This window comes from Periplaneta americana, chromosome 2 (assembly GCF_040183065.1).
Source record: "Periplaneta americana isolate PAMFEO1 chromosome 2, P.americana_PAMFEO1_priV1, whole genome shotgun sequence".
Lineage (NCBI taxonomy): Eukaryota > Metazoa > Arthropoda > Insecta > Blattodea > Blattidae > Periplaneta > Periplaneta americana.
In genome coordinates, this window is record NC_091118.1 from 78,511,007 (window position 1) to 78,532,047 (window position 21,041).

The following is a 21,041-nucleotide window of genomic DNA, read 5'->3' on the forward strand; positions in this document are numbered from 1 at the left end:
TTCACTACGTCTTGTTAAATAAAGTTTGTGTATTATGAAAGCCTGACATTAAATAAAGTTAATGTATTATTAAAACTTGATTTCCTTTTAAAAACAGTTTCTCTGTATTTAATCGCGAAGCGAAGTTGCGTGTAGTAGGCCTAAATATGTCCTCGGCCAATTCTTCCCCCCCTTCCTTCACCTGGCACGCTTCCTCTCGTCCATATTCGCCTACAGCGCCAAGTCCATATTCTTACTCCCTCCACGAGCTAAACAGACATGATGGTAAATTACGTTTTAATATTCCTCTTAAGTTTACAGAAGTAAAATGTGAAATTATTTTAATCACATTAGTCCCGTGAACGCTTCTAAATAATCCCTGAAATTTCAAAAAGATGAAAATACACGTTGGTAAAAGTGACCAAGTCCAAAATGCAAAATTGTTGGGAAAAGGCATTTAAAAGTTTAATGACCCGTCCCAAGATAACTGTACTTCTTTAGATGTTAGTAATAAGTTATTTTGAAGGTAAATGTGCTATATTATTAATTTTTAATATAAAATTGTCTTAAATTTTCATAATGCTTGGCAGCCTTGGAATGTGACTTGGTCACTTTTACCAAGAAACCGACGATATATATATATATATATATATATATATTAAAATTATATAATTAATTATAATTTGTTATTTTTATCCAACGTCTTAGATACCATTCTTCACTATTCATGGCCTCCTACATCATGACCTACCTATAGAGTATTCCACGTTAAGAAAAAAGCATTGATATTATGGGCCTTGCCTTACATTGTACAAGCTATGTGGTAGGTAGGCGTTTCTACGGCAACTGGTCATTTGATGGACTAGCTTTATATATGCTCACTGCTTTTTTCTTAACGTGAAATCGCCTTTAGTACATGTAAGCTATCGATTCTAGAATCCATGCCATGATATCTGATTATATGAGGACTTATTTTCAACATATATTCTTTTATAAAACAAAATTTTTTGTTATGGTCGTGCTTAAATCTTTCCACTCGCGCAATGAAGATACACTTCCCTCACAAGTACTATAAATAACTATTACCGTGATGGTTTTGGTTGCTATTGACGACGAGACGTAAGTCACATTGCTTCTCTAGGGAAGTAAGTGAAAATATGTTTCATTCAACAGCAACATAGCAACAAACAGAAGAATACTCAAACCTAGACGACCCTCCTAACAGAGCTGATATTAAATCGTGTAAAATGAAGAAATATATTTTATTACGTAAAATGTAGGAGTGGAAAAACATTATACGCAATTCGTGAGTTAAAAATAATTTGCTAATCTGCACTACTTAATTGCAAACTCGTCATCGACTAGTAAAACCTACTTAGGACTACCTACTTCAGTAACTAAATAACTATTTCTGTAAGGCGCACATGCTCTTTATTTTTGAAACAATGTTCAGACACTGTACCTCGTTTCTCCCAATCTATTCGTACATTATGTACAAAGTTTACACATTGAAGTATTCTCGTACACTTGAAGACCCTCATTAGCCAATTCTTCAGTGCAACTGTCTTGGTTCGACTCATATATTTTACAATTGAATATTGGAAAAAGTTCCTAAAATAGCAACATCCTTGGCATTACTATAACCCCAGGAAACAAAATCAACCTTTCTTTTTTCCTCTTTGCCAAGAATCAGTGATTAGTTTTGGAAGTAGAGGTGATTTCTTAAGGGGAGAGGATGGCGAAATTTCTAACTTCTTTATTTGTTTAATACTTTCAATTTTTTTCGTACGTTACAGTTAAGTGAGTGAAACAAATCCATTGCCAAAAGTGTTTGAAAATTAAGGGAGGGCCCAAATTTGACGAAAAACTCCCTCGCATAGGTATTTACTAAAATTGACATACCTCAGTCAGTTTTTAAGATATTTACAAAATTCTTTCACCATTTTACTCCGAAAAAACCAATGTACAAATTGTATAGATTAGATTTTCAATATTTCATCTGGGTGCAATAATAAAAGCTTATGAACATTATTGATAATTATTTTGTCAGTGATTTACATATTGGAAATCATTTTCGCACATACATAACATAGGCTATCAATATTCTAATCCAGACAAAAGTTGACTTACAGTCTGCTAATCAAAATTTTATTAAATTCCCTTTAGTGGTTCCTGAGTTATATTAATTTTTGTAAGTACCGTTTCAGAAAATCAAACTTGTCGGAAATTAACAACCCCAGCGCGCAATCCATTTAAAAATGGCTACTAATGACCTCCAATTATGCAAGATGGCCTATAAAATAATATACAGTTATCGTATTCTACACATCGATGACTGAGAACCAGACTGTTCTAAGCCCAACTTTTTAAAAGAAAGAAATCTGCGTTTCATTTTGTTAAAGTTCTTGTCTGCATATATGAATCGAATAAAATTGTAAATATTCCTCTCCATAAGGTTGCTATGAAGCTATTCCAAATTGTTTCATGAAGATTTGAATGACAGAAGCTTCAAATAGCTCTCCTGAAAAAAAAGTATTAAAATGGACTTAGAACAGTCTGGTTCCGGGCCATCGACATATTAGAGAACAGTTTTAGGCAATACATTTTTTTTCACTCAATTTTTTTTTTGTCAAATTTCACAATGTTGTCCCCTTACTCTCCTTTTTTGAATGTGTGTTCTTCAAATTCTAGCTTTCGTTTTGTAAGAGGAATGGATGTTATGTTCACAAGTTAAAGGTGATTAAAAAGGTGTTTAAGAGGTTAGGTACAGCTTAAAGCAGTAACATTTTTGGAAATATTCAACATTTTTTCCTACATTACTGTATCTTGTACAATAATGAAAATTGGTATGTGTAAAACACTGACCTTCTGCTATATGAAAAAAATATATATATTTTTACGATTTTTGTATATATATTTTTTTCAAAATTCAAAATGTTGGCAGTTCACTGTGCAGTGATGAAGCGTTTCCCTCATAATTAAAAAACTTGCTAACTTTTTCACGTTCTCTCTCTTTTATTTTATTGTTGAAACTCATGTTTACAATATCATACTCTTTCAACTACATTCCTTAATAAATAATATTCTTTTTATTTTGTGTAATAGAAAATACTGATATTTTACCATTTCTTAAAATGAATTTATTTTTTATTAGACAATCTATCAAAGGTAAAGGAGTGATCTTGCATCATATTGCAGATATGATATGCATAAATACACACAAAAAATTTCATCGCAGAATGTTGGATAGTTTTTGAGTTATGTGGGAAACGCTTCATCACTGCACAGTGAACTGAAATTTGAAGAAAAAAAAATGTAAATAATTTTTTTAAATCTTAAAAATATTTTTTTCATATAGCAGAAGGACAATGTTATACACATACTAATTTTCAGCATTGTACAAGATACAGTAACGGTGAAAAAAATGTTGAATATTTCCAAAATTTTACTGCTGTAAGCTGTGCCTAACTCCTTAAACGGTGCGTCAGATGTTAAAAAAGTAATGAAATGCAAATTTTAAATAAATATCGCCTTCTTTGCGGAAATAATATTATTTATTTCGCTCTAAAGCATCTATCGCGATAAAAAAATATTGCCATTCTCTCTATTGTTACAGGCGTATTCGCAAAGAAAAATGGGTTTCTTTTAATCAATGATTTGTCACTTTTATCGTTAATGCGAAAATCTGTGACCTCTACTGATCATCATACAGTCAATGCATAATTGTGGTTGTGGTGTCGGTGATTTTAATACTACATAATCATCATCAGCATCATCAATATGATAGCTGTCACTTTTGCTTTCATAAAATCTTGTGCTTCTACTCGAACTGTCACTCCCACTGAGCTCCCGCTGAAGTGATTTATTTTTGTTTCAGAGTCGAGAGAGAAAGCTGGAAATTCTCAATAATGATTTGATAGAGTACGAGTACCGGTTGCAATGCAAAATAGTAAGTGATAAGCTGTTGCCATGGTTACATTTACCAGAGTTATTCCTTAAGAATCAGTCAGTAATTAAGGTCCGTATGCAGAGTCGCGTTTGAGACCGATCTTGACGTTGCCTTTAGAAAACGTTACAGAATTCGTATGTACATTCAAGTTTCTAAGACGCGTTTGAGACTGTACCAGGATATCATTCAGCTTGGGCTGAGACTACCAAAAAGCGGTTTTGGGATGATCTCAGTCGGCTCTGAAAAAAAATGACGGCTATTTCAGATGACGATCGAGTTTCTTGATTTTATTGGAATTGAAGATTACATTGAACATGAACCATAGTTGCCAAGGAGATATTTTAGATACAATGAACACCTACTGAAATTTTACAATGATGAAGAGTTTTACAAACGTTACAGATTCACAAAGCACAATTATTTTATTTCAATAGCGGTTGAAGCACCAAGGATAGGTCGTGATTTTCCTATTTATAGAATTCTGCAACTCTTCACTGCCCTGAACTTTTATACAACATGGCTTTCAAGTGAGTATAAACTTGATATAATTAGACAAAATACAAAACTTTATCACAGTGTGTTTGTTAGGTTATAATAGCCAAATCAGCTTGTTACAAGTTGTGTATATTTTAATTTTCATTCATTCATAGTGTTCTGCTCAAGGGCAGATCTTTCACTGCAAACCCAGAATTTTCCAGTTTTTCCTATTTTCTGCCTTCCTCTTAGTCTCTGCTAAAGATCCATGTATCTTAATGTTGTCTGTCATTTGTTATCTTCTTCTGTCCTGAACTATTCTTTCGTCCACCATTCCTTCCAGTGCATCCTTCTGTAGTTAGTTCCTTCTCAGCCGGTGACCCAACCAATCATTCTATCTTCACTCACTCTTTCCAACACAGCTTCATTTTTTATTCTGTCTGTCCATTTTACACGCTCTATCTTTCTCAATATCCACATTTCAAATGCTTCTATTCGCTCCTCTTCACTTCGTCGTAATGTCCATGTTTCTGTTTATTATTATTATTATTATTATTATTATTATTATTATTATTATTATTATTATTATTATTATTAGTTCCATTACCTGTAATTAAATTGGTTAATGGACTTACTTTATAATACAATAGAACAATAATAGTGTAGCCTATATGAGAGACTAGTGAAGTGCTTTGCGTGGAGTGTGACATTGTATGGGGCAGAGACATGAACATTAAGACGAAGTGAAGAGAACCAAATAGAAGATTTGAAATGTGGATAAGGAGAAGAATTGAATGCGTGAAATGGACAGACAAAATAAGACATGAAGTCGTGTTGGAAAGAGTGGGTGGAGAAAGAATGATGCTGAAACTGATCAGGAAGAGGAAAAAGAATTGACAGGATCACTGACTGAGAAGAGACTGCCTACTGAAGGATGCGCTGAAAGAAATGGTGAACGGGAGAAGAGTTCGGAGCAGAAGACGATATCAGATGATAGACGACATTAAGAATATGGATCTTACGCAGAGACAAAGAGGAAGGTAGGAAATATGAAAGATTGAAGAATGCTGGGTTTGCAGTGAATGAACTGTAACTGTAACTTACTCTTTGACATTTTAGCTAGCGCAGCAAGACAAAACAGTATACAGTCGTAAGCAATGCTAATTCTCGGACACTGATCACGCGGTTAGCAGTGACGACATAGGCCTGAAAGCGAATGTTCTCAGCACAATCTTAGGATAGTATTAAGACCAAGATAGAACGGAGGAGTCCTACTCGATTGTGGATAGGAAAATTGAGATCTGTGTTGACTTATTCTTGGTCTTGGGAAAGTCTTAGCTTTGCATTGACAATGCATACGGGCCTAAGTTACATAGTAAAGATTGTGTAATTTGTTATATTGCGTAGTAATGTGTGACACTGGTGCTTCTATTTGAAATGTTAATCATTATCATCATCATCATCATCATCATCATCATCTTTATTGTAGGCCTCATTGTTGCCTGGTTTCTTCATACAAATATAGCTTCTAGATAATCCGTCACCAGCTTCTGTGAACCAGTTTACTTTTATTACAGGTAACAGAAGAAGATCTGCAAGGAGAACGTGAGAAGCGGCTCCAGGAGGAAGCAGTAAGTGATGAGCTGTTACCATGATTACAATTTATTAGTTCTGTATACGAAGCAGATGAAGTCAAAGTCGATTGTGCAATCATTTATATACAAATCATTAAAAAATCAGTGGCAACACTGCTAGTATTCAACTCTCCTAGCGGTGACTAACTATTATTAGTATTAGTAGCAGTGGAAATATGACAGTAGTAGTAATGCAGTCTGTCAGTAGTAGTAGCAGTATCAGTACAGTGATGATTATCTTTTTTAAAATTCATATTTTCTTGAGCACACATGTGTGCTACTTTATTTTTATTATTAAGTACTAAACACAATGTGTACAGAAAAATATGTATATGGAGATACAAATAGTGATTCACCAGTGTTTTGCAAAACAACTGATTGGTTTTGTTCTTTTTGCACAGTTTGTCAGGTGGTAGCGGGAGCATTTGTCTTCACAGAGTAGGCATCTGCAGTAATCGTTTGGTGCGTGGTATCCCTTGGTCGAGCAGATTTTTCCATGGAATCTATGAACAGCGAGACGGGTGAAGACGTGTCAGCAGCTTGAAGTTGAGCCCTTTCCATATGTCGGTTTTCATGGTTTCAGTTTCGAAAAGTTCTCTGGGGATCTCACGTACTTTCTCTCGCCTTTCTTGCAGGACTGCTTGAAAGGCGGTGGTATCTGGTAGTTCTAAGGTCAGTTTTATGTCATCCAGAAAGAATGATTCATTGGCGATTATGTACTTTAATCTATTTTCCGAAAATTTTGAAATCTGGAGGACACGCTTGAGGTATCTGGCTTTAACATTTTCTAATCTTCTAAGGTTAGATTCTGTAAGTCTATGCAAGATCAATTGTATGCCGTATGTCACTACTGGGGCCACTTTGAGTTTGAACAGTGCCATTGCAGTGTCTGTTGAGAGGCTGTAGGGTTTTCTTTTTTCGTACATAGCTCTGGTCGCTGCTGCCTTTATTGTGTTACTTTATTGAGGCACTCTTTAATAAAATCTACTAACGTATACAATTTTTTGCTTTAGCAGTTTCTCACGTAACTTTATAGATCACCTCAAGAATGTTTTTTTTTTCATGTATTCCGACCAGGGTTTTGTATTTGGTTTATTGTTGGTTTAGCCTATTTGATTTATTTCTACCATAAACACTTGCTCTTTATTCTACCAATTGTTTAACACGATCAGCACCTGCTAAGGGATAAAGTTTGTAAAATATATAGTAACATATTATTGTGTCTACCGTTGGGGCTGAGGGGTTAGCGAGTCTAACTGGGAACCCAGCGGGCCCGAGTTCGATCCCCGGGTCGGGACGAGTTGCCTGGGTGAGGTTTTTTCGCGGGTTTTCCCTCATTCCTATGGATGAATATCAGGTAACTTTATCAGGCGATTGGAACCCCACTCATCTTCGCCACTTCCTTTCCTCCCCTATCATCCTTTCATTCATCATCCCGTTACTTCTTCTGGTTTTCAGATCGCTCTACAGGCGGCCCTCCGAAGCTGCTGGCTCCCTCGACCGTTCTCCGTGGATTGTATTGATGTGATGATGGATAGCTTCTGCAACGGAACCCGGGGCAGACCTTCTCGGGGGAGGACTTCCGCCTCGGCTCCGTTAAGGGAGCCTTGGGGGGGAGGGGGTTGCCGAAGCAGGAGTGGTACATGGACTCTGTTGGCTTTAGGGACCAGTCGTTAAGGGGGTCATGTGGTTAGGTCGGTGCTCGTAGAGGATCGGTGAGCAAGCCACTCATCCCATATTGGGTGTGTGTACAATAGTGCGTGGGATGTTCCCTCCCTTCCTCCTAACGAGGAAAAAGAACATATTATTGTATTGATGAATTTTGTCGAAATTAGTCATTTATAATTGAAAAGAAAAGACCTGCATGTTTTTTAAAAAAGATAGGTATTTAAATTTCAGTCCATTGAAACTTAAAATGTTATGCGCACAATACATCTTTTCATAATGTTCTGCACATTTCTTATTTTATCAAGCTAGTAACACTTTTTAGCGCAGCAAAGAACTAACATTCTCCCCTTCCTTACGAAATATAAAGTAGGTACCTTTATTGTTCTTCCCATTCCTTATGGAAATAATATTTCCTTGCCTTCCTCGATTCACTTACTTTCTTTGAAAGAGACATTCTTCCTTATTAAGTCGACGTAGCTCAGTCGGCTGAGGCGCTTACCTGCTGATCTGAAATTGCGCTCAGGCACAGGTTCGATTCCCGCTTAGGCCGATTACCTGGTTGGGATTTTTCCGAGGTTTTCCCCAACCGTAAGGCGAATGTCAGATAATCTATGACGAATTCTCGGTCTCATCTCGTCAAATACCATCTCGCTATCACCAATTACATCGACGCTAAATGACCTAGTAGTTGATATAGCGTCGTTAAATAATCAACTAAAAAACTACGTGAATGAGTAACTTACATTGAAGCGTGCTTACAAGCCCTACTTACAGGTACAACTGAAGAAGTGAGTGAGGTTTGAGAAGTCCCGTTCTACAAGTTCTACTGTAAATTTACTACATTTGCCGACCGCTGATCTAACTGAGCTTTCCCTAACCCAGAATTGTTTTTATTACAGAGATATAAGGAAGAGCTGACAAAGCTCAAACAAGAACTGGAGGCCGAGCGAGAAATGCGGCGTCAGAAAGGAGTAAGTGAAGGCCTGTTACCACAGTCTAGTATATACAGTCACGAAGCTCACTACGTAGTAAATATGCATCCATAGACAGTTGCCAACCACTAGGATCGCTACTATCGCCTCATTACAGACAATGCGAAATAGTATCTGCACAGTCTATTGTTCCTAGTACCCTCACAATTCAAGCTTCGTGACTGTATATACTAGAATGTGCTGTTACCATGGTTACAGTTATGAGGAGATTTACCGAGCTCCATTCAGTCATTGCATACTTCTGTGTATGGCAGACATGAAATCGTTTCAAATTCATCGTCACTGTCAATTGGGGTAACATCGGGCCAATTTTTTTCACCATTCTAAAAGTAAACTTTTGTAATTGATGTGTTTGTTAATTATTTTAATGAAAGGTGTTCTGTATGACTCGTAAAGTATTGCAAACATGTTGCTTTATGTTTATCTGAGTTCATAATTTTTCAAATATTGGGTCATTGTTACCTTAACAGGATAACTTTGCCCCAACTTTCCAACGTGCATACTACACTATATTTAGGATCATATTGGGCAATGTAATCGCAAAATGAATACTGGTTTACCCAACTTATATGATAAAATGCTGTGAAATGATACTCACATGAAAATTTAATTGAAAACCTCCTTCGAAAAAGAGTGTAACACCACATTAATGAAGTACGTGACTTCGGCGGAAAAAGTAATTTTGAAGCATTTATTTATAACAATAAATGAACGTATCCAATAGCTGAATAAACTTGTATCTTTGATTAAACAAATAGTTTTGCTAGTAAATATAGGCGTAACGATATATGCCCCTGAAATTATTTTCTTATCTTCTGAAACGTGTATTATAGATTTGTTGGTTACACCCTTATGCGAGGGAGGTTTTCAATTAAGAACAATGCATATACACCGTGTCCGCTTAGAGAGATCGAGAAATAAATGCTCAGCACTTAAAACCAGATAAAGATATCGTCGTGATTTACATCTGACAAGTTAGAGAAACTGTCTAAGTCTATGTAACAAAGTTTGAAAACAGCTGCATGCGTAATATTCGTTTGTTTATGCGTAACTGTAGTCGGATTTTTGCTAGGGCGCTAAAACAAGCCTGGCGCCATTTTGTAGGAGAACAAGTTATGGTAAACATGTGGACACCACAACAGAAAGTTCAGTGCGTGCTATGGGTAGCAGAAGAAAAATCTGTTATGTAAGTACAACGCCGTGTTTGTCGTGCATGGAATGTAGATCGACCTGGGCATAAAGCAATTCTGAAGTGGGACATGACACTTCCAGAAACAGGATTTTTGCTACCGCAGACTGGTAAACATGCGAAACTGTGTGTAAATGAGGAGACAGTCAAACGGCATTCACTAGTAGTCCACAGAAGTTGATCCCTAGATCAAAAATTCACAGGATCATGTATAAGCGTTTACATTTGTATGCTTACAAGATCCAGCTTCGTCACCAGATAAAGCCCAACGATCGTCCGCATAGGAAAAAATTTGCTGCTGAAATGCTTCTACAAATTGACAATGATAACTCGTACCTATACAACATTGTTTTCTCTGACGAAGCAACTTTTCACTTGAGTGGAAAGATCAATGGGCACAACTGCGCGATATGGGTTCAGAAAATCAATATGTTATACATAAACATAAGAGAGAGACGTCCAAAGTGAATGTTACGTGTGGATTGACGAAGAGCTCCGTCATTAGACCATTCTTCTTCGTAGAAGCTATAGTCACAGAAAATGTATATCTGGACATGTTGCAGAACTTTGTTGTTGACTAACGTGTGTCAGTTCTTTGGATGAAAAATTCCTGGATAGGTGGATGAGAAGACGAGAACCCCTTGCCTGACCACCCATGTCACCCGATTTGATCCCCTTGAGCTTTTTTTTTCTGGGGCTTTGTGAAGACGCTGTGTACGAAAGACGCAGAGCTAATACTGGAGGAACTGAGGCAACGCATCACAAATGCAGCTGCGCTACTGACTCCACAAATGCCACAGAACAATTGGCGGGAGGTTGAACATCGTTTAGATGTCTGCAGAGCAATTGAAAGCGCACACATCGAGTTGTATTTAGTATTCTCCGAAAGTCGGAGAGTTTTTACATGAAGTTATGTAAAAAGGTATGTTAATAAATCATTATTTACACTTGAAATTATCACTTATTTCTCGATCCCTTTAAGCGGGAAACAGTGTATTATTAGGAAAACACGCATATTGAAGATCATACTAATAATGATGTATTTTATTGCCTCCTGAGTCCTGAGACATTTTTTATTTTGCTTTTAAAGTTCTACACTTCAAAAAAGTCTTCTTTCTTTGTCTTTCATCTATTGATGTTTAAGTCACTTACAGTGAAGTGACATGTTATTTATTTTGTTTGATAAGTGACTATAAGGGTAAAAAGTATGATATTGAAACTAAATGCATGTATGAAGTAGAGTATACTATACTCCAGGAATATATTATTATATTCATTGATAATCTCTGCGTCAATTGGTCTACAATCCTTTTTAATATTGCTCCATGATCCGACTATCAAGTTAGGATAACGGTTTAGAAAAGTTTTGCCCACTCGTAACCAGGAATGCTGTTCTTGAAATTAGTCACTCTGCGTCCTTTTTTGTCAAGATAGCTCTTTATGCTTATTGTTATTTCTAGATCTTGTTCTGCCATTGGAAATCCAAATTCTGTCACCTTTTTTTAGATGTTTTGCAAATACATCCTCTTCTTTATTTGTGAATGCTGTTGGCCGGCCTGGTTTTGCATTAAGGTTATCTTTGCGTTTATTTTTATGCTGCTACGTGGAATACCATAATAATCTTATTCAGCTGCTCCCCTCTGTGTTTTCAGACCATTTGCGATGTCATCTAATCATTGCTTTAGTTTCTTCTCTGAATAATTAGCATATGGCCTAGTTACTGGCACTTCTATATGTGTTCGGTCTTTTTTCTTTTCAAGATATAATTTATACGGTAAATAATGTATCAAATTTCAAACTTAAATTACTTTTTAAATCATATTTACCAACTTTCTTAGTACATGCCAAATTTTTACTGCTGAAAATATCATTTCACAATATAAAAATTTCCAGAATACAGGGTTTCTGAAAAAGAATGACAACATATTTTGCTTTGATAACTTTCAATTGTATTCAGCTAGGAAGTTGCCTTTGTTGAAAACATTCTCACACGATAGAAATATGTAGGTTTTCTTACCTTTGTTAGTAAGTTTCTATATGGACACCATTTCTAGCGCGGCACACATCTAAACGATATTCTGTTTCTGTCCACGTTCGCTGGAGCATGTCCGATGTGACGGTAGCAACAGATTTCCACTATATTTTCACGCAAATGGTTTAAATCACGAACGTTCACAGCATAAACTATGTTCTTGATATGATCCCAGAAAAAGAAATCCAGCGGGGTGAGATCTGGACTTTGGGGTGGCCAGGAAACAGGTCCTGCTCTACCAATCTACTGATTATGAAAATTTTCGTTGAGCGGATTTCTAACCTCCAAGCTAAAGTGAGGCAGTATTCCATCCTTTTGAAAAAAAAAAAAAAAAAAAAAAAACTGGCCGTCATATTTATCAATTAGTGGGAAAGCAAAAAAGCACCGCCATCCTGAAGTCCATATCTCACCCTGCTGGATTTTTTTTTCTGGGGTCATATCAAGAACATCGTTTATGCTGTGAACGTTCGTGATTTAAAACATTTGCTTGAAAGGATAGTGGAAGCTGTTGCTATCGTCACACCGGACATGCTCCAGCGAACGAGGATAGAAACAGAATATCGTTTAGTTGTGTGCCGCGCAACAAATGGTGCCCATACAGAAACTTATTAACAAAGGTAAAAAAGAAACTTACATACTGTGTGAGAATATATGTAACAAAATCAACTTCTTAGTTGAATACAATTAAAAGTTATTAAAGAACAAAATGTTGTCTGTTGTACTTTTCACACTACCAAACAATTGATTCACTTAAAATAATGCTGTTGCCTACAGTAAGTTCTGAAAGTATTTGGTTAAACTGTTTTACTGCTGAAGCTGCCATTTACACAGTAGGCCTACCGGTTCAGTCGAAACTTTTAAGATATTACCACATTTTATGGGAGATAAAAAAATTCAAATAATTATGTATATTCTCTGTTGGGCCAATGTTATCCCCGTTCACGTAGTCTATGTTTCTATTCAAAGTATCACTTATCCAACTGAGGTTCCTCTGAACTAGATTTTATCATTATAGGGTAAAGAGGAAGAGAAGCAAGAAGCCAGAAAAGAATCAGAAGCAAAGAAGAGAGAATTGAAAAATACGGAAGAGGAAATGCTAGCAGAACGTCAAAGGCAAGCGGTAAGTGTGAGTTGTTGCCACAGTCTAGTATATACAGTCACGAAGCTCAATACGTAGTAAATATGCATCCATAGGTAGTTGCTAACCACTAGGATCGCTACTATCGCCTCATTACAGACAATGCGAAATAGTACCTGCACAGTCTATTGTTCCTAGCACCCTCAACAACTCAAGCTTCGTGAGTGTATATACTAGACTGTGGTTATTGCGATGATTTAGAGTTACTAGATGATATTCAGTAATCGAGGACACAAACTGTCACAACTCAGATCGCGAACAGCTGAAGGCGAATTAAGAGGAAATTGTTGATGATTTAAGATACTCATATATAGGATATATGAATTTTCCTTCAAAAATTGATATTTTTATTATTTTTATGTCATCTGAAACTTCAACTTTATATTTTAAAAAATATATCAGGTTTGTCTCTATGATGTTTGGTTAATTAATTAGCTGAGGTTTTACTGACCGGAAGCACCCTTTCTTGAAACCAGAAGTGCAGTTCTGCAAGTGTCAATCCGTCACATTCTGCCAATTTTATATATTTTTCACGTAATAACAATTCGAATTTGGCTTTAGTGTTTGACTACATTATTTTTCATATAAGTCAGGAAGCTGTGTACTTGGTTTTACAATTTTTCATACACTCGGGATTTAAATGATTTTTTTCCATGTTCAATTTTACAGCGTTTCACAACACTAATGTTAACACAAAGTGCACTTAGAATTTAGATATTTTCATCATTCTTGCACCAAAATGAAGTTGATTAATGTAGCTAAGTGCCTAACTAGAAACAATATCCAACTGCATAAGAAAGTTATTTAAAAAGTTCAGAATCTTAAATTTTTATTTATATGTATAAAATTTTCAAAAAATAAAATGACATTTTTCCTTAATGGAATAACATCACATATTCATATATATGAGGTCTCGCCCACCTCATTGAATATTACACGACTAGTATGAATTAGTCAATTTGTATTTTTACTATTAAATACGAGAAAAATTCGTACCGGCACCGGGAATCGAACCCAGGACCTCTCAGCTCCGCGCGCTGAGCGCTCTTACCAACTGAGCCATGCCGGGACACGATCCACGGCGCCGGCCGAACCTCCTGCGCCCCTGCATATATGACGTGTATCGTCTCAAGTGCAGGTAGTAAGGCCGTAAAAATGCATTACGAGAGAGGTTCGGCCAGCGCCGTGGATCGTGTACGAATTTTTCTCGTATTTAATAGTAATAATACAAATTGACTAATTCATATTAGTCGTGTAATATTCAATGAGGTGGGCGAGACCTCATACATATGAATATGTGATGTATTAACTGTTAGCAGTTGTCATGAAATGATGTTGAATATGGCCATAAAGTCATTTAAATATGCGCTCCTGCATATATGACGTGTATCGTCTCAAGTGCAGGTAGTAAGGCCGTAAAAAAAGCATCACGAGAGAGGTTCGGCCGGCGCCGTGGATCGTGTCCCGGCATGGCTCAGTTGGTAAGAGCATTCAGCGCGCAGAGCTGAGAGGTCCTGGGTTCGATTCCCGGTGCCGGTACGAATTTTTCTCGTATTTAATAGTAATTAATGGAATAAGGTAGGGTAAAGCTGTCTTCACAGCTTATTCTGTGTTCTTGTAGGAGTAAGACAGTGAAATAAATTTTCTTCTAACATAAAAACTGTGGGCCAAGGACTAAAACAATTTTCAGTTTTCGCGTTAAAAAATTGTCTCCTTGCCTCTCAAAATATTTGATGGGGTTATTTTGTGTGAAAACTCTTAATTTTTGTCAAATATTTCGGGAAAAAAAAGAGTTTTCGAAAATTGTACAAAAATTACAAGTTTTTCTCCCAAGAGCAGATAAATAGCTTAGGAAGTGATATAACTGCCCAGATTTAAGGAAGCTGCGTATTATGATAAGTGAGTGAAAGAATTTAAGTTTTCTCCTTTAAATCCGTAGAAATTTGATGCGAACAAATGCAACTTTTCGTTCTGCAAAGGAATTTTACAATGTTGCATTTGTTCGGATCAAATTTCAGCACATTTAAAGGACAAAACTAAAATTCTTTCAATAATTTAATATCAAAATACATTGCTCCCTTAAATTGACTGATCATATTGGGAATTAAATCAATGGCTTTCCCAAAACATGCTATGATATGTTTCATGTAAAACAATTTATCCCGGAAAGCATGGAAGGACACCCTGCGGCTCAAAGTACAGGGAAAAGTTGGGAGGGTTGGAGATGTAAACACAGTTGTTTCGGACCGTTCTCTGGCGGATTCCGGTACGCAGCCGTATCCTCATTATATTACTGTCTGCAGATGTCTTCAAAATCTGAGTCTTCATTCGTGAGAACAATGTTTAATATTGCTAACAAATGTTGCTCAAACGAGACCTATGTTCTGATTTAACATATTTCATTAAGGAGAATAAATTCTTCATATATATATATATATATATATATATATATATATATATGGAGCACAAGATGGCTAACATTTTGGAACAAAATTTACGAAGGTTCGGGTATTTTGAGTTTGGAATATTTAAAAAATGCTTGAGCAATATAGACCTTGACACCTACTTTTAATGACTATGTCATTTTGCATTTCTATAACTTCCAACTGTAAATTCAAATGCACACTTCGCACATCAACAGTCATTGGATTAGCAAACAATAAACAATCATGTTCCATTTGTTGGAAATTTCTAAATCGCTGACAATTAAATTTTATATGTAGGTTTTCTAATAGAATGCTGTAATTTTGTAGTTTTTGTTGTGTTATATTTCCTAAAGAGTTCAGACTAGGAAAGTGGTACAGGTTATTTTCTAAAATTTGAGATTTCCACAGATCTAGTTTCGAAATGAATGCTTTCACGTCTCCATACGCATCCACTATATTTTTTTGTTTTCACTGAAAATGTGTATTTAACTGATTCAAATGTTCACAAATATCGGTCAGAAATGTCAGGTCAACCAATCTTCATCTTCTAATTCAGGAACAGATAATCCCTGTGTTCGCATGAATTCAGCAATTACCTCACGAAGTTCGAAGAATCTGTGCAGCATCCGACCGCGGCTGAGCCACCTCACTTCAGTGTAGTAAATTAAATCTTCATAACGTTGACTCATATCTTTCAGAAATGTTCGAAACTGACGGCGCTTAAGTGCTTCAGATGCTTCAGATTTTATTTTATTGATTGTCTTTACAACAATGTTCACGACGTTATCCATATTCAGCACTGTAATTCAGTAAATTTGAGTTTTTTTTGAAGAGGTTGAAGGTTTTGAGAGAGACATTGTAAATGTTAATCCGCTTGTTGATTGTTTTGAAGTAGAGCTTTGCTTGTTTCGATCTACACCGCACAGTACCTCGTTCGAGACTGCGACTCAAATTGAGTCACGACACGATAGGCTATCTATGCCGTAAGGGAAGCAAAAACGAGCAAAATTGTATTACATTTTTTATTTGAATATCTCAAAGAATAATAACCTCTTGAAATTAATGACATAAACAGTTCATCATGTATATTAAGAATCTTTTACTACTTCTAGCAAGTACAGTTGCTATACTACAGTAAAAATCCCTCGTAACCGACACCCAAATAACCGGTAATACCAAAGCAACGGCACTTTTGGCTAGGAGAAAAAAATTAAATGTGCAACATTGCCACAGTCTGGATCGCCAGTGTTGCTACATTAGGAAGTTAGCATGAACTTTCGTTTCCAGTGAATATTCGAACCCAAAATTAGTGTATTATTTGTGTTGTGTGATGTGTTTTAATAAAGAAAATTCACACAGTTTTTATGTTCATTTAATTATGTTCGGGCCATCAGTATTGCTACATAAGGCAGTTCGGTCGAACTTTCATTTTCAGTGAATATTCGAACCTAAAATTAATGTATTATTAGTGTTGTTTGATGTGTTTTAATAAAGAAAATCCACACAGTTTTTATGTTTATTTAATTATGTTTGGGCCATCAGTATTGCTACATTAGGAAGTTCACACGAACTTTCATTTTCAGTAAATATTCGAACCTAAAATTAGTGTATTATTTGTGTAGTGTGATGAGTTTTAATAAAGAAAATCAACACAGTTTTTATGTTTATTTAATTATGTTCGGGCCATCAGTATTACTACATTAGGAAGTTCGCACGAACTTTAATTTTCAGTAAATATTCGAACCTAAAATATTGGTGTATTATTTGTGTAGTGTGATGAGTTTTAATAAAGAAAATCCACACATTTTTTATGTTTGATTATATTCGGGCCTTCAGTGTTGCCGCATTAGGAAGTTCGCACGAACTTTAATTTTCAGTAAATATTCGAACCTAAAATATTGGTGTATTATTTGTGTAGTGTGATGAGTTTTAATAAAGAAAGTCAACACAGTTTTATGTTTGATTATGTTCGCGCCATCAGTATTACTACATTAGGAAGTTCGCACGAACTTTAATTTTCAGTAAATATTCGAACCTAAAATATTGGTGTATTATTTGTGTAGTGTGATGAGTTTTAATAAAGAAAATCCACACATTTTTTATGTTTGATTATATTCGGGCCTTCAGTGTTGCCGCATTAGGAAGTTCGCACGAACTTTAATTTTCAGTAAATATTCGAACCTGAAATATTGGTGTATTATTTGTGTAGTGTGATGAGTTGTAATAAAGAAAATCCACACATTTTTTATGTTTGATTATATTCGGGCCTTCAGTGTTGCCGCATTAGGAAGTTCGCACGAACTTTAATTTTCAGTAAATATTTGAACCTAAAATATTGGTGTATTATTTGTGTAGTGTGATGAGTTTTAATAAAGAAAATCCACACTTTTTTATGTTTGATTATATTCGGGCCTTCAATGTTGCCGCATTAGGAAGTTCGCACGAACTTTAATTTTCAGTAAATATTCGAACCTAAAATATTGGTGTATTATTTGTGTAGTGTGATGAGTTTTAAATAAAGAAAATCCACACAGTTTTTATGTTTATTCAGTTATGAGGAAATGAAAAAGAAATAAGCTTTACATGGCTGCAGTTTCAATATTTTACACTATGAAACACGAACTTTCTTTTTTTGTATATACCAATATTTATTCAATTCTCCAGCAAAATCTCGTATCCGAAACTTGTCTGGCCCCTTTGATGCCAAATAAGAGGGATTCTACAGTACTACTACTGCAAGATTATGCACATGCCTTTTGACAAAGATTATTTAGATAGGGTATGATTGATCCATATTGTTTAGGGCTCATCAAAAAATCCAGATAACGTACAGGCATGGTATTTGGTGCATGCCTCGTCACACTTTCTATATAACCACTTACGCAAAACCATAGGGTAAGTGGTCTTATTTGAAAGCTTCTGAATTTGGTAGTAGCTGTCTGTATTCCTGTATATTGGGCCATCAACTTGTTTTCTTCAAGGAACCTGTTGCTTCATGTCAGACCATCACCTAACTAACTGAGATTCCTCTAACTCAGAAATGTATTTGTTACAGAATTACCAGGAAGATTTAGCTGACCAGAGACGAGAACTAGTGGCTGTGCGTGAGTTGATGAGACAGCAGGAAGCAGTAAGTGATGAGCTGTTACCATGGTTACAGTTAGGAGTAGATTTTCTAAGTTCCATTGAATTATTACATATTTGTGTGTGACAGATTAAATTATTTTAAATTTATCGTCTCATCGTAATGTTATATTCTTGTTCAAACTATCACTTAACCTAATTGATCTTCCTCTGAAAAATATATGTTTTTCATTATAGAGCAAACAAGAAGCACTGCGAGTTCTCAGGGCGGAACTGGAAACAAAGGAGGAGGAACTGAAGGAGACGGGACAGAAACTGCTAGCAGAGCGCCAGAAGGAAGCGGTAAGTGTGAGCTGTAAACTGTTGCCATGGTTACTGTTGCTAGATTGTTTTCAGTAATGATGGACACGAACTGTCACAACTTCAATCATGAAAAGCTGAAGGTGAAGTGTAGTCAGGTGTAAATTGTTTACAACCAAATTGAAATTGAAGACAAAATAAAATGCACAGCTTCAGAACGAACTCAATTCATGTTTCCAAACTATTGCTACTCCTACAGGTACTACTTTTGCTAGTACTACTGCTACTACTACTATTACTACTACTACTACTACTACTACTATTACTACTACTACTACTGCTATTACTACTCCTACAGGTACTACGTTTTTATTCATAGATTTCAAAAATGCATATGTCTCGGTTAAGAGAGAAGTTTTATATGATATTCTTATTGAATTTGGTATTCCCAAGAAACTAGTTCAATTAATTAAAATGTGTCTCAGTGAAACGTACAGCAGAGTCCGTATATGTCAGTTTCTGTCAGAAGCGTTTCCAATTTACTTTGGGCTAAAGCAAGGAGATGCACTATCACCTTTACTTTTTAACTTTGCTCTAGAGTATGCCATTAGGAAATTCCAGGATAACAGAGAGGGTTTGGAATTGAACGGGTTACATCAGCTGCTTGTCTATGCGGATGACGTGAATATGTTAGGAGAAAATCCACAAACGATTAGGGAAAACACGGAATTTTACTTGAAGCAAGTAAAGAGATAGGTTTGGAAGTAAATCCCGAAAAGACAAAGTATATGATTATGTCTCGTGACGAGAATATTGTACGAAATGGAAATATAAAAATAGGAAATTTATCCTTCGAAGAGGTGGAAAAATTCAAATATCTTGAAACAACAGTAACAAATATAAATGACACTCGGGAGGAAATTTAAACGCAGAATAAATATGGGAAATGCTTGTTATTTTTCGGTTGAGAAGCTTCTGTCATCTAGTCTGCTGTCCAAAAATCTGAAAGTTAGAATTTATAAAACAGTTATATTACCGGTTGTTCTGTATTGTTGTGAAACATGGACTCTCACTTTGAGAGAGGAACAGAGATCAAGGGTGTTTGAGAATAAGATTCTTAAGAAAATATTTGGGGCTAAGAGGAATGAAGTTACAGGAGAATGGAGAAAGTTAAACAACGCAGAACTGCACGTATTATATTCTTCACGTGACATAATTAGGAACATTAAATCCAGACGTTTGAGATGGGCAGGGCATGTAGCACGTATGGGCGAATCCAGAAATGCATATAGAGTGTTAGTTGGGAGACCGGAGGGAAAAAGACCTTTAGGGAGGCCGAGACGTAGATGGGAAGATAATATTAAAATGGATTTGAGGTAGGTGGGCTATGATGATAGAGACTGGATTGATCTTGCTCAGGATAGGGACCTATGGCGGGCTCATGTGAGGTCGGCAATGAACCTCCGGGTTCCTTAAAAGCCAGTAAGTAACAGGTACTACTTTTGCTAGTACTACTGCTACTACTACTACTACTACTACTACTACTACTACTACTACTACTACTACTATTACTAGTTCTAATATTACTACTACTGCAACTATTACTAATACTAAAATACACAGCATAAATACACATAAAAAATGACTTTCATACTGTATCGCCAAGTCTATCGTGCTATCAAAAAGGAGTGCGTTATATGGCAGTAACAATTTTTAATAGCCTCCCTATCGATATAAAAAATGAAACTCAAACATAAGATTATTTAGGGCCAAATTAAAGAAGTACCTAATTTCTCACGCCTTCTATTGTGTAGGTGAATTCATGACATTCAATAACGCTTCATAAAATTTGAAACTAAAACTTTGTGTTGTACTAGTAGACTATATTGTAAATCTCTTCTATATATATATATATATATATATATATATATATATATATATATATTTCATCTAGACTATGACTATAAATTAAGACTTTATAATAGTATTACGTTTTTTGACTTGTAACATATTCTAGCTGTGAAGCAATGTATGAATACCATGGAATGTTAATAAATAGAATACAAATACTACTACTGTCGCTACTATTTCTGTTAGTAGCAATATTACTAATGCTAATACTTACTTACTTACTTACAAATGGCTTTTAAGGAACCCGAAGGTTCATTGCCGCCCG

General features: G+C 35.7%; 1 protein-coding gene and 1 non-coding gene across 3 annotated transcripts in view; one reads left to right on the top strand and one right to left on the bottom strand.

The window, feature by feature from the left end:
- Nucleotides 1–21,041, top strand: part of LOC138694362 (ankyrin repeat domain-containing protein 17-like) — a 107,356-nt gene that overhangs the window by 63,750 nt on the left and 22,565 nt on the right. For both annotated transcript variants that reach the window (XM_069818024.1, XM_069818025.1), the window contains exons 3-8: nt 3,857–3,928; nt 5,980–6,033; nt 8,604–8,675; nt 12,933–13,037; nt 18,537–18,611; nt 18,803–18,907. In XM_069818024.1, the coding sequence (XP_069674125.1) occupies nt 3,857–3,928; nt 5,980–6,033; nt 8,604–8,675; nt 12,933–13,037; nt 18,537–18,611; nt 18,803–18,907 (483 nt within the window). The remainder of the gene's footprint in view (nt 1–3,856; nt 3,929–5,979; nt 6,034–8,603; nt 8,676–12,932; nt 13,038–18,536; nt 18,612–18,802; nt 18,908–21,041) is intronic.
- TRNAR-GCG (transfer RNA arginine (anticodon GCG)) lies at nt 14,049–14,124 on the bottom strand. The gene has a single exon. It is a non-coding gene; the product is annotated as a tRNA-Arg (tRNA).